The sequence below is a fragment of the Mobula hypostoma genome, unplaced genomic scaffold, assembly GCF_963921235.1.
Source record: "Mobula hypostoma unplaced genomic scaffold, sMobHyp1.1 scaffold_42, whole genome shotgun sequence".
Classification (NCBI taxonomy): domain Eukaryota; kingdom Metazoa; phylum Chordata; class Chondrichthyes; order Myliobatiformes; family Myliobatidae; genus Mobula; species Mobula hypostoma.
Window position 1 is genome coordinate 1,745,104 of NW_026948219.1, and position 22,775 is coordinate 1,767,878.

The following is a 22,775-nucleotide window of genomic DNA, read 5'->3' on the forward strand; positions in this document are numbered from 1 at the left end:
TCCTTTTCAAACTCTCCGCGCTGTCCTGTTACGTCACGCGCCTGCGCAGTCCCGTCCTTCTTGCACTCGAAGAAGTTTTTTAAACAAAACAGCCTTCCTTCAGAATTCAGCTCCCACGACGCTCTGCAGTCCCGATCCTCTGATGTCTTTTGAGAAAGTAGTAACTAAATACTCTCTCGTATTCAGATTTCTTGCAATATCTTCAGGTCAGACACTTCTTACAAAAATATTTAGGTAATTTTCCATATATACAGGATTCTGACCTGTTAGATATTACGTATTTTAAAAATGAAACCTTTTGTGAAAGTCTTTATTGGGAAAATTTATAATTTATTGTTACAACAGCATAATTATCCTTCACTTAAAATTAAGCAAGACTGGGAGAGCGAACTTAACATGACCTTGCTAACAGAGGACTGGTTGCGAATATTGAAATTGGTTAATTCTTCGTCGGTCTGTACCTGTCACTCTTTAATTCATTTTAAAATTGTACATCGTTACTATTTGACAAAGGAGTTTTCTAATGTTGATAATCAGTGTGATAGATGTAAAACCGAGACACCTACATTGACACATATGTTTTGGTCGTGTTCTGTTTTGGATCCTTCTTGGAAATCTATTTTCTCTACAATTTCTAAAGTTATAAAAAAAAATTTACAACCTAATAAGTTGGCAGTTTTGTTTGGTATAATCGCTCAACATATTCATGGTATTTCTTTCTCAGACCAGCATGTAATTGCATGCGTTACATTATTGGCCAGAAGGGCTACTCTGTTGAAATGGAAAGATGCTTCTGCTCCCACGCAATGGATCTCACAGGTGATGCTGTGTCTGAATTTGGAGAAAATTGGAAGTCGAACTTTTGAGCCTCGATTTGATTTTGAGAAAAGCTCAAGTTCATTTGCTCGCTACTATCATCTGACTTGAGTTTCATTCCGAATTTTGTTTGAATGGATTTCAGTTGGCGGATTGATGGTTTTCTTTTATGGAAGCTCGGATGACGTAGAGCTCCGAGGGTGTGCTCCTAATGTTTTTTTTTTAGTTAGTAGTTTTTTTTTCTTTAAAAAAATATTCGTAATACTTTATATTTTATTATTATTGCTGACATAATGCTTAATTTTGTTAACCAATTATTTGGTAATTTAATTCTTCGTTGTACATATTAATATATTGACTTGATTACCTTAATGTACTTTGTGTCGATCTTTAATAATGATTATTAAAGGATTTTTAAAACGAACACAGGGACTTTGACGGCAGAAATGTGGGTCACAACGATGGCGCTGATCTACACTAACAGAACGTAGGTCGCTCCACTGGGGAAGAGAGGTGGATATAAACTGGTGAATGCAGGAAAATAAATCGATTGAAATGATCGTCAGTGAGCCAGAGTGAGGGATCATGCGCGATGGGAAAACTGGCGAGGAATGAGACGGACAAGGACAACGCGGGCTCCATTGGTGCAGAGATTGCCTGCAATGAGTGGGTAATTGATTTGGCCAGGCAGGGAAACATCACTAATTCATGACATCCTGGCAGCAACGAGAGCCAGGGGATGTTTTATCGCGTCCTTCAGTTGCTCCCTGAACTTGTTCTGGGTGACGGCGTAAAGAGCCGTGTTTGTGCAGCAGCATCGAGCCCAGTTCTCGCAGAGAATCAGGAGGCAGCGTCACGGCAGAGGAATCAGACAGCAGTTTCCACGCAGAATACACAGTGAACGGTGCCCACAGCAGGACGAAATTGCCAGAGATGATCAGCAGTAAAACGAGGGATTTCCTGCGGCTCTCCATCTGCGGGTCCCTGTCACCCTGTCCCTTGTCAGCACGCCGGAGTCTCCTGCGCCCTCTGCTGGTGACTAGAACATGCCGGACGGTGAATCCATTCGTCAGGAGAACCAGCAGGAATGGGATTACAGGGGTGAGGAGGTAATTAAATAAGTCAATTGATATTGCGACAGATAAAGAGAAATAATACACGGTATCTAGACAAATAAATGGAGCGATCAACACTGCATAATACCGTGAGAGCCGGAAATACCAGTAAATGCTCCTTAAACAGCTGATTACAGTCACTGTCCCCAGAATCACAGCCGCAGTTTTCCCGGTGCAATATTTTGTTTTCAGTTTCCGGCAACAAATGGCCACAAACCGGTCAAATGTGAAGGTGACGGTGAACCAGACCGAACAATCGGTGGCGGCGTAAAGCAGGACGGCGTGGATTTTACACACGGGTGTATCCGCAGCCCAGAGGAAAAGTTCCAGTTCGACGTAAATATTCGGAATCCTGCTCAATATTAGGTCCAGGACAACGATCATAAGATCCGCCGCTGCCATGGCAACCAGGTAGCGAGTGACAACTCTGGAGAGACCGCACTTTCCTCTGGACAAGATTTAAATGGTCACCAAGTTCACTGTGAGGGGGATAAAAAAAATAGTGGAGACACATCCGGAAGCGTTCTACATTGTCATACAATTTATCGGATTTGTTTTTTTGTGTCTAGTCACAGGAGTAAATAAATGCTCCTCGGAAAGTCTATCAAGAAAATCAATTATTAGAATCAAATCGTTAGTGAAGTCACTGAACAATCAACCGTAATATTTGAGGGCCGGTATCACACAGGAAACATAGAAACATAGACACATAGAAAATAGGTGCAGGAGTAGGCCATTCGGCCCTTCGAGCCTGCACCACCATTTATTATGATCACGGCTGATCATCCAACTCAGAACCCCGCCCCAGCCTTCCCTCCATACCCCCTGATCCCCGTAGCCACAAAGGCCATATCTAACTCCCTCTTAAATATAGCCAATGAACTGGCCTCAACTGTTTCCTGTGGCAGAGAATTCCACAGATTCACCACAGCAGTGAATAACACAGATAGCGATTACTGATAATTGGTAACTTTCTATATGTTGAAGGGAAAGATGTAAATCGAACTTCAAATACGAGCTGTACAGAAACTTACAATCAATTAGATAAATTTCGGCAAGAATAACTGTTTAGATCAAGGGCAGACTCCCTCCCCTGATCATTATGCATTACTCTGCAAAAGTCTTTGGCAAACATATATTTAGTTAGGTAGCCTAAGCGTTTTGCACAATACCGTATTGTCAACGTAGAGCGGAGAACCAGGTTGCAAATCTGGCGGAAAAAATCGATGTTGAAATTTATTGTCAATTACAGAATATCTCCCCGGTGCTTCCCGCTCCTTCCCCTCTCCCTCCCACTTTTCCCAACTACGATTCTCTCACCCTGACCGCTTCCCACTCTCAGTCGCCAACCGACACCCATATCAGAATCAGATTTAACGTCACCATCTGAAGTCAAGAAATCAGTTCCTCTTTTTTGTGGCAGCAGTACAGTGGAATACATACAATACCACGGTTCTGTGGCGTGGTCTCGGGCATCCTCGCTCTATATAAAGTACTGTCACTGGCCTGACAGCAGTAGCTCCGGTGAATTCGCTCGATGTGCGAGTGATTCCGAACAGCGGAATCCATCCAAGTTTCACACAACCCATTAACCGATTTGAAGCTGCTGCCCTAAAGCTCGGAGAAGCTGGTCGACTCTCTGACACATTCAGCGGGAGACCAGATTTTGCTGCAGCCGATGTTACGTTCACAAGCCGAAAGTTAACTGGGCAAATGATATTCCTTTGGAATTTTTCTTCCACGGTTCTTTAGCCCCTTCAGATACTCCTGCCCTTACTAAAGAGATTATCCTCCATTCCTTTGCATTTAATTTGATTCGTGGTAAAAATTTACTTCCCCGCAATAATGACCCTCTTTTATCCCCAAAGCAATGCATCACTGTCAGAATTTCATGGCCTGTTCGTAATCGTTCAGTGCGCAGATTTTTTGTTTAGTTTTTGTCGCTTCAGAGCACCGACAGAGTTGACAGTCAAATGTAAACGGCGACGATAATAAAATCATCAGTTGAGGATTTTTTGAATTTCAGTGGAATGAGTTTTGTACCAGGACTACTCTAAATTACTGAGATCACAGTCAATTTTCGCGGGTCAAAAAAATTCAAAGATAAAACACACAGAGAAAGGACAAACACGAGGAAATCTGCAGATGCTGGAATTTCAAGCAACACACAGAAACATTGCTGGTGAACGTAATTTTCAACAGAAAGGACAATGGCATTTTATAATTGCTGAGTTCCGATCATAGAATCACATCTGATACGGGTATCGATTGGAGGCAGATCGTCAGAGGAGAGCGAATGATTGTGAGAATATTTTAACGATAATATAGTAAAAATGAGATCCTTTTCCTTTTTATTTTGTATAAAATGCCAATTGAATTCAAGGATAAATTCTGAACTTCGAACTGTATTGTATATAGACAACTACATTTTCTGGCGCACAATGTTATTCAGATGAACATTGTTTGAAACGACCAGAGAATGAGAGTCGGGAATATTCACCATAAGGTAACTTCTAACAGGAGAAAACAGATAACAAGCCGTCTCTCTTTATCATTATTATAACCCAATTCTGAGAAAGCCTCAGAGTGACATTTGAAAAGCGAATGAAGGATTGTTTAAAATTACGTGAATTACCACAGGAAAGGACAGAGGTGAAACAATTCAGACATTTGCTCACAAACTCCGGTAATGCGGAGATGGAGCTGCAGCGGGACGAATGCCAGTGGTGAACCGTGAGGAAAGGATCACGGATTCCCTGGACAGCCCGGGAGTTTAGAGCAGACAGTCGGTTCTGGGAGAAGTGGGAAGGCGGGATGTTCTGTTCGATGACGTGGCAGCACGTACGGAGCTGGGCGGGGCTGGGTGCGCGGTGACGTTGGCGGCTGGTTCATCATCAGACCGGTTGTCTGCGAGAATAATCCGCACCTGGAAGTCAGATTGAATTCCGCTGCAAACACAAGGAGAGGAAGCAACTTGACTCAAAAGCCGATATTTTCGAGCGGGCGATGGAGCGACTGAGAGGAAGCAACGCTTCCAGAGGCAAAATATCAGAACCTCGTTTATGAACTGATGTGAGCAACGATTGAACGGAGTTTACCGATTGGATCAATGGCCATTACACCCGCAGATTTACAAGAACCACAGTAAACAGAATCGTTGCAGAATTTGAACCTTTGGGGATTTCTTACCTGGAGTGTGCGACAGCAGCAGTAATTTCAAATGGGTGATAAATATTAGAAAGCAGTTAAATATTGTTGTATAGTTGAGTTTTGGAGAGACACTCACCGGGAAGGACAATGATAGCGAGACAAGGGTAGTAAATCACTTGAATGACTTTTAATGCGTGCGTGATTCGAAGATCCAAGGTCATCCATTCATGCTTCGCAAAGATAAATTGAGCAGCCCAGAAGACATTGTTCCGAGTTTCTTTCACATTCCACGCTGCTGTTCCCGGACTCTGACCCATTACGGAGCCAGCAAACCTTCCTTCCGCAGAGTGTGCTCTCTCTGTCCGGCTGTGTGGATCGGCGAACCGCTGTGAGTATCGGAGCGGCTGCTCGGTGAGAACTCAGTGATTCCGATGCTTATTAATAGGAGAGGGGAACTCCCTTGTGACGCCGAAACCCTCCGTGGAAATGACGATATCGGCATTTAATGAAATGACAGATGCAGTTAACCCTTTCTGCACAGCAGCTAAGTAGCAGGTGCGGAGGTGTTGTAAAATAATTTCGAGCAATGAAGTTTTATGAGTTCACAATTTGTTTATTAAAATATTCAGTAGAGTTAGCAAAAACTGAGTCAGAGTAAAATTCGAAGTTAAGGTGAGAATAAAATGTGCAGATTCTCTCATTAAGTTCCTTTAAATAAAACAGGTATTTGTTTCAAAAGCTTACTTTTCATATATTCTGAATGGAAGCAGGGTGGCATAAGTATTTGGCTGAGAGAGTGAGAGGGAGAGAGAGATAGCGAGGGGGGAGAGAGGGAGAGAGACACAGGCAGACAGACAAAGAGGGGGAGGAGAGAAAGAGAAAATGAGAGAGTGAGAGAGGCAGAGTGAAAGAGACAGACAGAATGAGAGAGAGAGAGAGAGAGAGAGAAAGAGAAAGAGACAGACAGACAGACAGACAGACAGACAGGCAGATAGACTACAGAGGGAGGGAGAGAAGGAGAGAGAGAGAGAGAGACAGAGAGAGACTGATAGAGGGAGGGAGAGAAGGAGAGAGAGACAGAGAGAGACTGATAGAGGGAGGGAGAGAAGGAGAGAGAGACAGAGAGAGACTGATAGAGGGAGGGAGAGAAGGAGAGAGAGACAGAGAGAGACTGATAGAGGGAGGGAGAGAAGGAGAGAGCCTGACAGAACGTTCTCCCATCTACAGAAGTTTTTGAGTGTTTTTTATTGACAGATCAAATCACTTCAAACTAAAAATGAAGTATAGTCGCTGTCTTGCCTTCTTTACAGCTGCATTGACATATTGGGACCAGGATCAGAGATCCAGACACCCAGGGACCTGAAACAGCTCACTCCACTTCTGATCTCTCTATGAGGATCGGTATCTGATCCTTTTCCTTACCGTTCCTGAAGTCCACAATCAGCTCTTCCGTCTTACTGACGTTGAGTGTCAGGTTGTGGCTGAGACACCAATCCACTAGTTGGTATATCTCGTTCCAGTGCACCCTCTCGTCTCCATATCATATTCTACCAACAATGGTTGTATTTACAGTGAATTTACAGATGAGCAATGCCTAGCCATACGGTCATGGGTGTACAGACAGTAGAGCAGTGGGCTAAGCCCACAGCCCCGAGGTGCACCAGTGTCAATCATCAGCGTGGAGGAGATGTTATCAAAAATCCGCACAGACTGTGGTCTTCCAGTTGGGAAGTCGAGGATCCAGTTGCTGACGGAGGTACAGAGGCCCATGTTCTGTGACTTCTCAATCAGGATTGCGGGAATGCTGGTGTTGAAAGCTGAGCTATTGTCACCAGACAGCATCCTGCATAGGTATTTGTATTGTCCAGGTGGTCTGAAGCCGTATGAAGATCCGCTAACATTGCATCTGACGTTGCGCTGTCGTGGCGATAGGAAATTTGCAGTGGATCCAGATGCTTGTTGAGACAGGAGTTCACTCTAGTCATAACAAACCTCTCAACGCATTTCATCACTGTCGATGTGAGTGCTACCGGGAGACAGCCATTAAGGCAGCTCTCATTAATCTTCCTAGGCAGTGGTATAATTGTTGATTTTCTTTTGAAGTAGTAGGAAATTCCGCCTGTAGCGGTGAGGGGTTGAAAATATCCTTGAATAGTCCCGCCAGTTGGTTGTCATAGGTTTTCAGAGCCTGACCAGGAATTCCACTGAACCTTTCACCTTGAAAGGATTCACTGTCTTTAAAGACAGACTAACATCGGCCTCTGAGACGGAGATCACAGCGGCACCGGGCGCAGCAGTTATATTCTCCCTTTCAAGGCGCCCATAGAAGGCGTTGGGTATATCTGGTAGTGAAACATCGCTGCCATTCATACTGTTGGGTTTTGCTCTGTAGGATGCAATGTCTTGCAAACCTGCCAGAGTTGTACATCCGATGTCGCCTCCAACCTCGTTTGAAATTGTCGCTTGGTCCTCCGCAATTTTTACCAGGTTTTCCGGTACACACCCAGGTCGCCAGATTTAAATGCTACAGATCTAGACTTCAGCAGAGACATACCCTCTGGTTCATCCACGGCTTTTGATTTGGGAATGTACAGTAAGTCTTTGTAGGCACACACTCATCCACATAGGTTTTAATGAAGCTGGTAACAACTGCAGCATACTCATCCAGATTTGAAGATGAATTCCTGAATACAGTCCAGTCCACCGATTCAAAGCAGTCCTGTAGGCGCTCCTGCGCCTCCCTTGTCCGTACCTTCTTGGTCTTCATTGCAGGCACTGCAGTCTTCAGTCCCTTCCTATACTCAGGGATTACAAGTACAGCCAGGTGATCAGACTTCCCGAAGTGAGGGCGTGGAATAGCACGGTAGGCATTATTGATGGTGGTGTAACAATGGTCCAGTCTGTTGTTTCCTCTGCTATTGCAAGTGATCTGTTGATGGTAATTTCTTGATGATTTTTTCCCAGACTGTCCTGGTTAGCATCCCACAAACTGCTGGTGAAGGCGCTAGGGGGCGCTGTTTCCTGCCTGTGGATCACATTGCCCCTTCCTTATGCCACCGAATGTAGGCTTCACACCATTTCGATTTTTTTACTGAACTGTCTGTCCTCTCTCTTTTCTCTAACAACCTGGAAACGATGACGGCCATTCGTCCCAAACGAGGTCCCCACTATCGCCGAAGCCGCTTGACCCGTCTCGTCCCCTCACAAGTGATCGAGTGCAACGGTCTGACTCTCAGCATCATCTTCATTTCACTTCTCAAAGCGGTCCCGGAGGCGCAAAGCAGATTTGACCCAACCTACATCGCTGGCACTTCGGCAGTCTTAGGCAATATTTGTGAGGAGTTCATCAAGTATTATCATTATTATTATTATTGTTTCTACTACTACTACTATTGTTATTCGTATACCTATCTCTGACTTCCACACGTATTCTCACCTCTACTTCCTGCTTACAACTGGGTGTCCTGGTGTGATATCCCAAGTATTATGGATTGCCCTACCCGTAATAATGGGTCGGTCGTCATGTTATTGTAGGACTCTGACTCTAAAACAGGAGGCGGATTGTATTTGTAGTAATGTATGGCACCTTTTATGACTTTGCCTTTTAAAGCAGGATTTTGTGAATGATGTTTGCCACGTGATTGTGTCCGTGTAAGTGACCAGATGATAAGCTCCCGCGTGGGAGGTTGGTCACGAAGGTTCAGTCGCTCGGTATTCATGATGACGTAGTAAACAGGATGAGACATTGGCTTTGTAGTGGGATCCAGAGAGTGGAGGTGGAGTGTTGTATCTCTGACTGGAGGCCTGAGACTCCCACAGTGCCACAGGGATCAGTGCTGGGAACGTTTTTGTTTCTCGTCTATATCAACCATCTGAATGATAATGTGGTTTACTGGAAATTTGCAGATGACAACATAATTGTAGGTGTAGTGGACAGCGAGGAAGGCTGTAATGACTTACGGCTGGATCCGCACCGGCTGGAGAAATGAGCTGAAAATGGTTGCAGGAATTTAATGCTGACAAATGCGAGGTGCTTCTCTTCGGTAGAACTAACCAGGGGTGTTTGAACGGTGGGCACTGAGGAGTGCGGTGGAACAAAGGGAGCTGGGAATACAGGTCCATACCTTGTTGAACGTAGCGTCACGGGTAGATAGGGTCGTAAAGAAAGCTTTGGGCACATCGGCCTTCATGTCTCAAAGAGTTAAGTACAGGAGATGGGATATCACGCGGATGTAGTATGATATATTTCTGAGGAAATTTACAAGGATGTTGCCGGGTCTGGAGTTCATGCTCTTCCATTGGTTAACAGTTTCTACTGTCCTGATACTTCCTTCATTTTTCATCCGTGTCCTTACATTTAATTTCAGTTTCCTGTACTTCTTATCAGAATAGTATATGTTCGTTGCAGTGGTTAATCATGTTTCCATTAATGAAAATATATCCTTAGAAGTTTTATCTGACTGTTGTGTAAAGTTTTTATATCTTATTCTGTTCATCCTTCGTTCCTAGGTGGAGTTCGAGCGTACATGATGTTTTCTAAAATTCCTCATTTCAGTCCTTATTTTCCTTTGTAAGTTTTCCAGATCGGTTTTACACCAAGATATTATGCGATGTATGTGCTATACACGTCAATATGTATTAATGTGTTTTTCTCGGCTCAAGCTGATAAAACCAGAGGAACGGGCACACTCATTTCTCAATTTCTCGGAACTTCCCGACTATTCTAATGGTGGTTAGTACTGTGCTTTTCTGGAGATTTACTGACATACTGCTGTGTGAGGATGGTGACAGGTGAGGAGGGTGGGGGAGTGGAGGAGATGAGGCGTGTGGACAGAGGAGAGAAGATAGTGAGGGAGCTACACACACTCAGACAGGGGATTGGGAAGCTCCATTCTCTCTGACCCAAACATAGTAAACAGGGTAGCACAAGGGGAGGGTCTGAGGTTTCCCATTCTCGCTCCGTTCCCCAGTTCCTGCTGTTCCCGAGCTGCGGGGCGAGTTTCTGCTGCTCTGAATGGAACCTCTCACGCGTCGCTGTTCGTCCAAATCTCGTCTCCGATTGACAGTGATCCTGACATTCACTGTCTTTCTCTGTCTCTGTCTCTCCCTCTCTCTTTAACTATCACTCTCTGCCTCGGTCTCTCTCTCTCTCTCTCTCTCCACTCCCCCCCCCTCTCTCTCTCTCTCTCCACCCCTCTCTCTCTCTCTCATTCACTTGAATTCTCTGTGTGTGTGTCTCTATCTCTCGCTCTCTCGGTTGTACTCATTGTTCTCTCGGACTTACTCTCTCGCTCGGGTTTGCTTTCTGTTGTTTTTTTCAGTTTCTCTCCCGTATTTGTCTGCCTGTCCGACTGTCCCTCTCTTTTTTTTTCTCACTGCCTCTAAATGTTTCTCTGTAACAATCCTTCTCTCTCTCCTCGCACTTCCTCCCGTGGGAGAGTCTGGGTTTGGAATTGAGAGAAAGGGACAGCGACATCAGGGAGAAAGCGGGCGGGGGAGAGAGTCTGAGAGAGAGAGAGAGAGAGAGAGACTGAGAGAGAGAGAGTCTGAGAGAGAGAGAGAGAGAGTGAGAGAGAGAGAGTGAGAGAGAGAGAGAGAGAGAGACAGACAGACAGACAGAGAGAGAGTCTGAGAGAGAGAGAGAGAGAGAGAGAGAGAGAGTGAGAGAGACTGAGAGAGAGAGAGAGACAGACAGACAGAGAGAGAGTCTGAGAGAGAGAGAGAGACAGACAGACAGACAGAGAGTGAGAGAGACTGAGAGAGAGAGAGAGAGTGAGAGAGAGAGAGAGAGAGAGAGAGAGAGAGAGAGAGAGAGAGAGAGAGAGAGATTTACCTCCACCACTTGAGGTGATTGGGGGAAAGAAAGAGAGACGGCAGAGAGACGGGATAGAAAGAGCTCCGTGGTATTGAGAGTATGTAGAGGGTCTGAGAGTCTGGGACAGACAGATGGGGGTGAGGAGAGAGTGGAGAGGGACCCTGGGGGAAGAAAGCCCTGTCTAATTTCCATCAGCAGATATATTTCAGTGATTCAATTATCGTTACTATTTTATGTTGTTTTTGTGGATGCCTGCAAGAGAATGACATGTTCGGCAGAGCTTTGTGGGCCGAAGGGCCTGTATCGTGCTGTAGGTTTTCTATGTTCTATGTTTCTAAACTGAATCTCAGAGCTGTATACCGTGACATAGAAGCATTTCTATAATAAGTTTACTTTTAACTTTGAAAGAGACTGATGGAGAGAGGGAATGTGGGAGAGAGAGAATCTGGGAGGGCGGAGAGAGAACGTGGGGGGGGGAGAGTGAGACGAGGAGAAAGGCCAGTGAGGGAGAGGGAGAGACCAAGACGGGAGATAGACCAGGAGGAGAGGGAGAGGAATCGCAGATGAGAGAGCAGCCGGGGAGAGGGAGAGATTTGGGATGAGACCGGGGATATAGAGACGGGTCGAGCTGGCGTGGGGGAGGGTAGAGAGACTGGGGGCCTGGAGAGTAAAAGGGGGTAGGAAGAGTCGGGTGGGAGAGAGGGGTAGAGAGAGAGATGGGGACAGAAGAAGAAACGAAATAAAGGGTGGTGAGAGGGGCTGGAGGACAGGGTGGGAGAGAGAGCTGGGGGAGGAGATGGAGAGGGAAAAGGGGACAGAGGGGGGAGAGAGGGGAGTGAGGGAGAGAGAGGTTGAGGGAGTGGGTAATGGACGACGCAGAGGCGATGATGGTTTTACTCATTTCGTCTCCTCTTCTCACCTTTATTTTCTCCCCTCCCGTTCTCAATCTGATCCCTCCCTCTCACTCCGCCCTCTGCTAACCAGCCCGCACCGACAGACCTCGCCTCCATCTTCTCCAGCGAGCCTGGGCCCACTCCTGCCTCTGACGGGCCTCAGTGACGTCACGTTCCTCACTGCACGGGACAGCCTGAGGGATTCGGGCCGAGCGGCCTGAGGAGGGGAGGGGAAAAATCAAGGCGGTATTTCTGAGATAGGAGGGGGTGGTAACGTTGTCAAGCTCTTCCCGTAGCTACATTCCTCCCCATGGGTAACCTCAGTGTTCCAGCTCCCTTGTTACGAGTCACCCTGTCCCATCCTCGGCATCCTGTCACCCCTGACACACTCCGCTCTCTGTCCCCTCTATCAACGCCCATCTCACCCTGGCTGGCGGCCATTTTGTGATGGTTACCATTGACAGCTGCTCCCCCAGCATCGTAGAATGAAACACACCCTTTTCCTCACCTTCCACTCACTTCCCTCCCTGTTTATTCAATCTCAACTCCTCATCCCTCCTCTCCTTTCCCTCGATGCCCGCTCTCTCGACTCTCCATTTAACCATCTGCCGACAGCCATTTTGTGAAAGTGTGTGACCCTCCCTCCCACTTCCTCCACTACGAAGTGAGTCACTCCCTCACACTCACCATCTTGTCAATCCCTTTCCCATCCCATCACTAGCAAACCCCTTTCCTATCTCCCTTCCCTTTCCTCTCCCCACCACCTCGATATTGTGCAACTTACGCTGGTTGGCTGCCATTTTGCAATGTCAATTTTCGCCTCTCCTCATCGCTTCTGTCTCTTTGTTTCCAGTGAGTCTCTCCCCTACTCACCCCGTCACTCCTGACACCTTCCCCTCTCTGTCCCCTTGTCCTTTCTCCCGCCACCCACCACATCCTGGGTGGAGAACATTTTCCGATGGGAAATTTCGCTCCCTCAACCAATCCCTTCCCTCCGTTGTGTTACGTAACCGGCAACAATGAATATCAATCGAGGCAGTTTATTAAAAAACAAACAAACATTTATTAAACACCGATAAACGATAAGAGGGAAGAAAAAACAAACAAAAACTTTAACCGGAAGTTAACAGATATACAGCTGTTCACCAACTCGCCACTCGGCTCTGCTTCTTAAAGCGTTAAATGCTAAAACAGTTCTTAAAGCGATACAGTCAGATATAGTTCCTAAAGCTATAACTTCGAAAGTCCAACAGATTTACACGTTCAATTGGGAGAGACTTCTCTGGAGAAGGATTTCTTCACAGACGCGACTTTTCTGCTGGTTCTGTCCACAGGATTCACGATGCCGAAAATAAACAGTTTAAAGCGACTGACCTTAAATTCCATAAAGAGAGAGAGAGCACACCTTTGCATGAACTTATTGCTCTTTTGGCAAGAGTTATCTCGATACATGTAGATGTTTCTCCAACGAAGACTCAATAAGGTCGATCCGTTATTAAACTGCCAAATGATGCCGACTTTTCTTTATCCTGCACTTCGACTAATTCTGCACTCTCCCCTCTAATGTTGGAATTGAGTAAATCAACACATCTAGCAAAAATTTCCAGTCCAAATAATATGGAATCTTGTAAGAGAACGCACACTCCGTTTTAAAAATGAAACTGAGTCACAGCACGTTCTACCTGGAAATCTACAAACTCAAAAACCAAGTGCGTCACCTTATATAGTCACGGGGGCACATGTCATCACGTGACCTCACATCGGCGGGAAAATCACATCAGGTGACCTCCAAAAGACCATTACATCAATCTCACAAAAAAAAACAGATCTCCTTGAGCATGTAACAGTTGAGACACTCAACTCTCCGTCCCATCAGCCCTGACTGCGTCCGGACCCCTTGCTCCCACTTTCCCCGTCCGCGCCCCCCTTTCTTGCCGTTTCTTATTTGCAAAGGATCGTAACCACCCATCCTTCCCTCACTATTAAGTCACTCACTCACACTCCTCATCAAGTTCATCCCCACTCTGTCCTATCAGTCCACTCTCTCCCAGTCCCGTCACTTCCCTCCCTCCCAGTCCCATCAGATCCCATCGCTCCTCGTTCCATCACTTCCCCTCCCACCACGTCCCATTTTCCTCGCTCCCCGCCCCTTTACTTCCACTCTCTCCATGTCCTATCAGTTCCCCTCCCACCTCGTCCCGTCACTTCCCCTCCAACTCCGTCCTGTCACTTCTCCTCCCTCCCCGTCCCTTTCTCTCCTTCCTGGTCCCATCACTCCTGCTCCCTTCCTGTCGTTTCACTCCTCCTCACCCCATCTCTATCTTATCCAGGTCGCCACCAGTTTGTGACAGGAACTCTCTCCTCCCCATTTAGTCCCCTACTGAGTCAGTGACTTCGCCACGGTCACGGTCCCATCAGTCCACTCCTCGTCCCATCACTCCTCTTCCTCCCAAACCCCTCACCCCTCCTCCCCAAAACCCACATGTATATGTGTATGTGTGAATTGCTGAGATGTATACATTAGTATATTCAATTAAAAAAATATTAGAATTAAAACATACATGCAATACCCAAAACTATATAAAACACAAATTAAAATACTGTTATTACACTCGATCCCGGGATTGTATCCACGGGCACCGCATGTTCCTTCGCCATAGATTCTGTGAGAGACATTGGCCATTGTAAGTCAATGTCTCACTCCATCCCTGGCGGCCACGTTAACCAAGGAACACACACACAAATGCTGGTGAACGCAGCGGGCCAGGCAGCATGTCTCGGAAGAGGTACAGTCGACGTTTCGGGCCGAGACCCTTTGTCAGGACTAACTGAAAGACGAGCTAGTCAGAGATTTGAAAGTGGGAGGGAGAGGGCGAGATCCGAAATGATAGGAGACGACAGGAGGGGGAGGGATAGACCAAGAGCTGAACATTTTATTGGGAAAAGGTATACAGAGATGGGGGGGGGGGGGTGATCATGGGACAGGAGGCCGAGGGAGAAAGAAAGGGGGAGGTGAACGCGCTATAGTGAGAAGGACAAAGGGGGAAAAAAAAGAGAAAGGAAAAAGGGGAAAATAATAATGATAATAAATAATAAATAACGGATGTGGTATAAAGGGGAGGGGGGCATTAACTGAGTTAGGGAAGTCAATGTTCATGCCATCAGGTTGGAGGCTACCGAGACGGAATATAAGGTGTTGTTCCTCCAACCTGAGTGTGGCTTCATCTTTACAGTACAGGAGGCCGTGGATAGACATATCAGAATGGGAATGGGATGTGGAATTAAAATGTGTGGCCACTGGGAGATCCTGCTTTCTGTGGTGGACAGAGCGTAGATGTTCAGCAAAGCGGTCTCCCAGTCTGCGTCGGGTCTCGCCAATATATAGAAGGCCACATCGGGAGCACCGGACACAGTATATCACCCCAGCCGACTCACAGGTGAAGTGTCGCCTCACCTGGAAGGACTGTCTGGGGCCCTGAATGGTGGTAAGGGAGGAAGTGTAAGGGCATGTGTAGCACTTGTTCCGCTTATAAGGATTAGTGCTGGGTGGGAGATCAGTGGGAAGGGATGGGGGGTGGGGAACGAATGGACAAGGGAGTCGCTGGGATTGTGTGATGGGATGGCGTGGAGGGAGCTTCGCTCTGTGTCTGACCCTGGGAGTGTGTGATAGGACAGTCAGGGCCCCAAACATATTTATTTATTATTTCCCTTTTTTTTCCTCCGTCTGTCCCTCTGTCTATACCCCTTGTCAATCCTCTGGGTTTTTCCCCCTCTCCCCCCTTTTCCTTCTCTCCGGACCTCCTGTCCTATGATCCTCTCATATCCCCTTTGCCAATGAACTTTCCAGCTCTTGGCTCCATCCTTCTCCCTCCTGTCTTCTCCGATCATTTCGGATCTCCCACTCCCCCTCCCACTTTCAAATTTCTTACTAGCTCTTCCTTCAGTTAGTCCTGACGAAGGGTCTCGGCCTGAAACATCGACTGTACCTCTTCCTAGAGATGCTGCCTGGCCTGCTGCGTTCACCAGCAACTTTGATGTGTGTTGCTTTAATTTCCAGCATCTGCTGAATTCCTCGTGTTTGCGTTTATAAAATCACAACTCAGGGCCGTGACCGGGATCGCTGCAGATCCAGGGTCACTGCCGATTGTCTGTCAATTTAACATCATTATATCGGCCAGACTGCCGAATGCACCGTCCTCAGCAAAGGAAACAATAGGATTCTCTTCCGAGATAATCCCACAATGGGACACCAGCGTCCCAGACTAAGCCCCGGCCCCCGGGGTCTTCCTATCTGTGTAATTCCCCGGTACCTCACGTGGGCGGGGGTCTCGAAAGCGCACATCCGGCGGAAGCTGCGCCACTGGACAGGAGGCAGAAATACGTTATTACGGGAGCGACACACAGCGCGAGACTGGAGCTAATTCCGTTAAAACGGTTAGGAATTAAACCTGGCGCGCGGCCATTAAAGGTAAGGGGAAGGTGGGGCGGGGGGTTAAAGGGGAGGGCGGGGAATCGGCCAAAATGTCCCCATCCCGCGGGCGGGGATGTTCACACATTCAGATGTTCAGATCCTCACTGTCAGTCCGGGTCTGGGTTCCTGCAGAGATCTCAGTTCCTTCTCCCCGGTCTCACTGAACCGATTCCCCACCAGCCTGAAACAGATGGGAGAATAAAGATGAAATAAACAGATTACACAACAGTGTCAGTAACAGGGGACTGAGGTTAATGTTTCAACAACACTCACAGACAAATATCACCAGAAAACCCGCGGATCCGCTGATATTTTATCACATTGAACATTAACACAAACACTCACCCGATCCGCTCCAGACTCGGGAGGGTCAGTATGAGGCGGCGGAGAGCGGGGACAGATCGGTCTGTCAGCGAGTTTGATCCCAGTTCCAGCTCCGTCAGTGATGGGTTTGTACTGACAGCGGAGACGAGATCCTCGGCACCAGAATCTGTGAGACCGACATTGTCCAGCCTGGAGATGAGAGAGAGTGAGGGTGAAGGACACAGAGAGACAGGAGACGGTACAAATCGTCAGTGTTTATCAGTAACACAATTACTGATCACATTAATGTTCAGTGTCAGACACCCAGTGACTGTAAACACAATCTCCCACAGTCTGGTACTTACCACAGTGTCTGTATTTTACACTCCGGGTTCCTCAGAGCCGCAGACACCAGTTTCACTCCTGAAACTCCCAGTTCATTAAAACTCAGTCTAAACGCAAACAGACAAATTGATGAACAAAGGTGATTCAAACAGCGGGTCTGAGGGAATTTCTCTGACTCGGATATTTGAGGAAACATTAAACCCTTCAGTAAATCACTGATCAGAGTTCCCATCACTGTCAATGTCCCTCACTGCCCAGCTCCAGGGTATTCACCAAATGTCAGTAATTTAGTCTGTCGGTGTGACCCTGTAAACTCCACATATTCTGTCCCATTCCCCGATGGTTAGAAAAGTGTTCCTGATATTAGAGGGTCGGAAGGGGCAGGGATGAAGGGGAGAATGTCCCACAGTGAGGAAGATTTGTGAACGGGGAAATGTCGATGGGAGATGGTGGAAGAGACCCCACGGGAGGGAAAGGGATGAGGAAGAGAGATCCCACAGGAGGAAGGGGAATGGCATTTGTTAGAATTCTTCACAATCATATTTCCTACAGTTTTACCCAAATCCCTTTACACTGAAACAACACAATGGAACAGTTTCACAATTCAGAGTGAGAGATAAATCAAGTTACCTCAACTCCTGGCACTTGTGCAGCCCGGGTCCCAGCCGCTGGATTCCTTCACACTGAATGTGACAGTACTCCAGATCGAGGTGTTTTATTGTATCACAGAGTCCGATGACATGAGACAGGACCGCGCAGTCAATCGGGGTCAGTGTCATTCCACGGAATGAAAGTGTTTTCACAGATCCCAGTGCGGCCTGAGCCAGTCCACGATTCTGAGACTCAAACAGGTAGTGCAATGTGTTCAGGAGGCTTCTTTTACCAGCTTCACTCCATGTGTTTCCACTCTGGCGTTTAACCTCCTCCTTCACCCAGTCAATCACCCGGCAGGTTGTTTGATGAGGAAATGGGCCCAGAAACTCCTCCAGGCCCCGAGCTGCCATTGGGTTGGAGAGACCAGCAACAAAACGGAGAAATACCTCAAATCGCCCATCTGTCATGTTGTGGGCTTCAGTGAGGAGTTTCATAATATCTCTGCCGTCTGGGATCAGGAATTGCGCGAGTGCAGCTACAAACTCTTGGATGGTGAGGTGTGGGAATGTGTACACCACGCTCCGAGCAGAATCCTCTCTCTCCAAAAGCTCCATCAGGAACCCGGACAGGAACTGGGAAGGCTGCAGATTGTATTTGATCAAATCTCCATCTGTAAATACAATCTTCTTCTCAGCCACTCCTCTGAAGGCCATCTGACCAACCCTGAGTACCACATCACGGGGGTTCTCAATCTCTCGGCCGTGGTTTTTCAGGATGTTGTAAACATAGTAGGAGTACAGTTGGGTGATGGTCTTGGGAACTCGCTGCGGGTCCCTGACTCTTTGTGTGAAGTAGGGGCCCAGTGCCAGAGCGAGGATCCAGCAGTAGGAGGGGTTGTAGCTCATGGTGTACAGGATCTCGTTCTCCTCCACGTGTTTGAAAACAGCTTCTGCCACCGTCTGATCTTCAAAATACCTGATAAAATATTCCTTCCGTTCCTCACCAACAAATCCCAGGATTTCAGCCCAGACACTGATCTCTGCCTTTTCCAATAAATGTAACGCAGTGGGACGGGTGGTCACCAGCACTGAACACCCTGGGAGCAGCTTGCCCTGGATTAAACTGTACACAATGTCAGACACCTTACACTTGAATTCAGGATCTGTGCATGTGGACCGAGGTTCTGTGTCTCTCTGACTGTCAGCAAAATCAATTTTGTCATTGAATTCATCCAAACCATCAAATATAAACAGCAATCCCTCTGGGTTCTTCCAGACCTCTCTCAGGATATTGCCAAAGTAAGGATACTGATCCAGAATCAGTTCCTTCAGGTTTATTCTGCAGTTAATGGAGTTTAAATTCCGGAATTTGAAACTGAAGACAAACTGGAATTGTTGGAATATTTTCCCCGTGGCCCAGTCATAAACAATCTTTTGTACCATCGTTGTTTTCCCAATCCCTGGCACTCCGGCCACTGCTGCCGAACTCCCAGATTTGGATTTACTCCGGGAAAAGCTGCTCTGGAACAACTGATCAGTCCGGATTTTTTCCAGCTCTCTGCGGAGATCTTTTCCTCTCCACTCCTCGTGGTCTCTGCCTCTTGCCAGCAGCTCATGTTCCACCAGTCTCCGATGTCGAACAGTAGAAATGACCGTGAGCTCAGCGTATCGATCAACCAGCTGGAAAACCTTCACCTTCTCCCTCATCAGGATCGTGTTCACTCTCAGTGATTCAGTTTGTACCCGCAGAGTCTCCTTGTGTTTCTGTCGAACATCTTCCATGGGAACAGACAGTGGACAAACTGTTAGATGCCTCAGCTCAGAACTCAGTATTTAAGCACACAAGAGTTAGCTCAAAGTTATTACATTAATTGAATTTATCAATGGATGCTCGTACAGTAAAGTAAATTCCATTAACAGACCCCTGACTGGACAGAGAAGCCTGGTCCAGATAAACACCAGATCATTACATTTTCACAATTAACTGTGCTGTGAAGGTGAGTATTTCCCTGGTAGTTTACTGACCCCTGACTGTCCCGTACTGGACAAACTCCCACTACTGTCACAGCTGTCATTATTTCCTGTGGAAGAAACTTTTAATCCCCAGTGTTGATGGGATGTATGGAGATGGAGAAAAGTGTAGTGGGCATTCTGTCAAAGGAACAGGTCAGGGAATCACAGCTCCCCCTCCCTCTCACCGTCAACCTGTCAGGGGAGTGTGGGGTCTCACAGTGTGTCAGGGTCTCACAGTATGTTAGGGACCCTAACTAGGTTCTGTTAGGTCTGACAGTGAGTCAGGACCCTGTCAGACGTGTTTGGGGTCTCGCACCGTCTCAGGATTTTTTCAGGGGTGTGAAGCGTCTGGTAACGTGTCAGGACCCTATCCGGTGCTTGTGGGGTTCTTAGAGTGTGTCCTCTCCCTCTCAAGTGTGTGTGGTGTCTCACGGTGTGTAAGGAGCCTGTGGGGGGGTGTGGGGTCTCACTCTGTGTCAGGATCTTGCCAGGGGTGTATGGGGTCTCAGTGTGTCAGGATCCTGCAGGTGTGTGTGTGGGGTCTCACAGTGTGTCAGGACCCTGTCAGGGCTGTGTGGGGTCTGAAAATGCATCAGGGGCGTCTGTGGTCACACAGTGTGTCAGGACCCTGTCAGTGGTTTGTGGGGTGTCACAGTAGGTCAGGACGCTAACTAGGTTCTGTGGGGTCTGACACTGAGTCAGGATCTTGTGATGGGTGTGTGCGGTCTCACAGTGTGTCAGGACCATGGCATCGGTGTGTGGGTTGTCAAACTGTGTCAGGAACCTGTCAGGGGTGTGTAGGGTCTCACAGTGAGTCAGGATCCTGCACGAGTGTGTGGGGTCTCACAGTGTGTCAGGACCATGCCATTGGTGTGTGGGTTGTCAAACTGTGTCAGGAACCTGTCAGGGGTGTGTAGGATTTCACACAGTGTCAGGAACCTATCAGGGGTGTGTGGGGTCTCACAGATTGTCAGGACAATATCAGGGGTATGTCGGGGCTCACAGTGTGTCAGGATACTTTCAAGGGTGTGGGGATCTCACAGAGTGCTTGGACCCTGTCAGGGGTGTGTGGGGTCTCACTGTGTGTCAGGATCCTTTCAGTGGTGTGTATGGTCTCACAGTGTGTCGGGGTGTGTGGGGTCTCACAGTGTGTCAGGACCCTGTCAGTATTGTGTTTGGGCTCACAGTGTGCAAGGAAACTGCCAGTATTGTTTGGGGTCTCACAGTGTGTCAGGGTGTGTGGGAGCTCACAGTTTGTCAGGAGCATGTCTGGGGTTTGTTTAGTCTCAAAGTGCGTCAGGAATCTGTCAGGGGTGTGTGGCGTCTCACAGTGTGTCAGGACCCTGTCAGGGGTGTGTAAGATCTCAGTGTGTCAAGATCTTGCAGGTGTGTGTGGGGTCCCAGAGTGCGTCAGGACCCTGCCAGGGGTGTGTGGGGTCTCGCAGAGTGTCAGGACGCTGTTAGTGGTGTGTGGCGTCTCACGGTTTGTGAGGACCCTGTCAGGGATTTGTGGGGGTCTCACAGTGTGTCAGGACCTTGTCAAGGGTGTGTGGGGTCTCACAGTGCGTCCGGACCCTGTCAGGGGTGTGTGGGGATCTCACAGTGTGTCACGACCCTGTCAGGGGTGTGTGGGGTCTCACAATGTGTCAGGACCCTGTCAGTTGTGTGTGGGGTCTCACAGAGTGTCAGGACCATGTCAGGGTTGTGTGGGGTCTCACAGTGTGTCAGGACCCTGTCAGGGGTGTGTGAGGTCTCGCAGTGTGTCAGGACTCTGTGAGTGATGTGTGGCGTCTCACGGTTTGTGAGGACCCTGTCAGGGATTTGTGGGGATCTCACAGTGTATCAGGACCTGTTAGGGGTGTGTGGGGTCTGAAAGTATATCACGACCCTGTCAGGGGTGTGTGGGGTCTCAGTGTGTCAGGATCCTGTAGGTGTGTGTGGGGTATCACAGTGTGTCAGGACTCTGTCAAGTGTGTGTGGGGTCTCATAGTGTGTCAGGACCCTGTCAGGGGGGTGTGGAGTTTTACACTGTGTCAGGAACCTTCCAGAGGTGTGTGGCGTCTCACACTGTGTCAGGATCCTGTCAGTGGTTTGTGGGGTCTCACAGTATGTCAGGACCCTAACTACGTTCTGTGGGGACTGACAGTATGCCACGACCCTGTCAGGAGTGTGTGGGGTCTCAGTGTGTCAGGATCCTGCAGGTGTGTGTGGGGTCTCACAGTGTGTCACGACACTGTCAGGGGTATGTCAGGTCTCACAGTGTGTCAGTATCCTTTTGAAGGGTGTGGGGGATCTCACAGAGTGCTTGGACCCTGTCAGGGGTGCATGGGGTCTCACAGTGTGTCAGGACCCTGTCAGGGGCGTGTGGGTTTTGACAGTGTGTCAGGACTCTGTCAGGTGTGTGTTTGGTCTCACAGTGAGTCAGTGCCTTGTCAGGGGTGTGTGGGGTCTCACAATGTGTCAGGACCCTGTCAGTTGTGTGTGGGGTCTCACAGAGTGTCAGGACCATGTCAGGGTGTGTGGGATCTCACAGTGTGTCAGGACCCTGTCAGGGGTGTGTGAGATCTCGCAGTGTGTCAGGACTCTGTGAGTGGTGTGTGGCGTCTCACGGTTTGTGAGGACCCTGTCAGGGATTTGTGGGGATCTCACAGTGTATCAGGACCTGTTAGGGGTGTGTGGGGTCTGACAGTATGTCACGACCCTGTCAGGGGTGTGTGGGGTCTCAGTGTGTCAGGATCCTGTAGGTGTGTGTGGGGTATCACAGTGTGTCAGGACTCTGTCAGGTGTGTGTTGGGTCTCAAAGTGTGTCAGTACCTTGTCAGGTGTGTGTGGGGTCTCACAGTGTGTCATGACACTGTCAGGAGTGTGTGGGGTATCGCTGTGTGTCAGGACCCTGTCAGGGGTGTGGGCGTTCTCACACTGTCTCTGGATTTTGCCAGGGGTGTATGGCGTCTGGCAACGTGTAAGGACCGTATCCGGTGTGTGTGGGTGTCTTAGAGTGAGTCCTCTCCCTCTCGTGTGTGCGGTGTCTCACCGTGTGTCAGTAACCTGTCAGGGGTGCGTGGGTCACACAGTGTGTCAGGACCATGCCATCGGTGTGTGTGGTCTCACAGTGTGTCAGGAACCTGTCAGGGGTGTGTGGGGTCTCACATATTGTCAGGACAATGTCAGGGGTATGTCGGGTCTCACAGTGTACAGGATACTTTCAAGGGTGTGGGGGATCTCACAGAGCGTTTGGACCATGTCTGGGGTTTGTTTAGT

General features: G+C 48.1%; 2 protein-coding genes and 1 pseudogene across 2 annotated transcripts in view; all 3 read right to left on the reverse strand.

Moving 5' to 3' along the window:
- LOC134341937 (zinc finger protein 227-like) overlaps positions 1–22,775 on the reverse strand; it is a 367,790-nt gene that overhangs the window by 153,255 nt on the left and 191,760 nt on the right. The window lies entirely within an intron of this gene.
- LOC134341973 (probable G-protein coupled receptor 139) lies at positions 1,523–5,398 on the reverse strand (annotated as a pseudogene).
- The window catches only part of LOC134341926 (NACHT, LRR and PYD domains-containing protein 3-like), a 61,257-nt gene continuing 52,499 nt past the window's right edge, over positions 14,018–22,775 (reverse strand). The window contains exons 6-9 of the mRNA XM_063039862.1: positions 17,539–19,276; positions 16,929–17,015; positions 16,606–16,773; positions 14,018–16,441 (exon numbers count right to left, since the gene is read on the reverse strand). Of these exons, the coding sequence (XP_062895932.1) occupies positions 16,354–16,441; positions 16,606–16,773; positions 16,929–17,015; positions 17,539–19,276 (2,081 nt within the window). The 3' untranslated portion in view covers positions 14,018–16,353. The remainder of the gene's footprint in view (positions 16,442–16,605; positions 16,774–16,928; positions 17,016–17,538; positions 19,277–22,775) is intronic.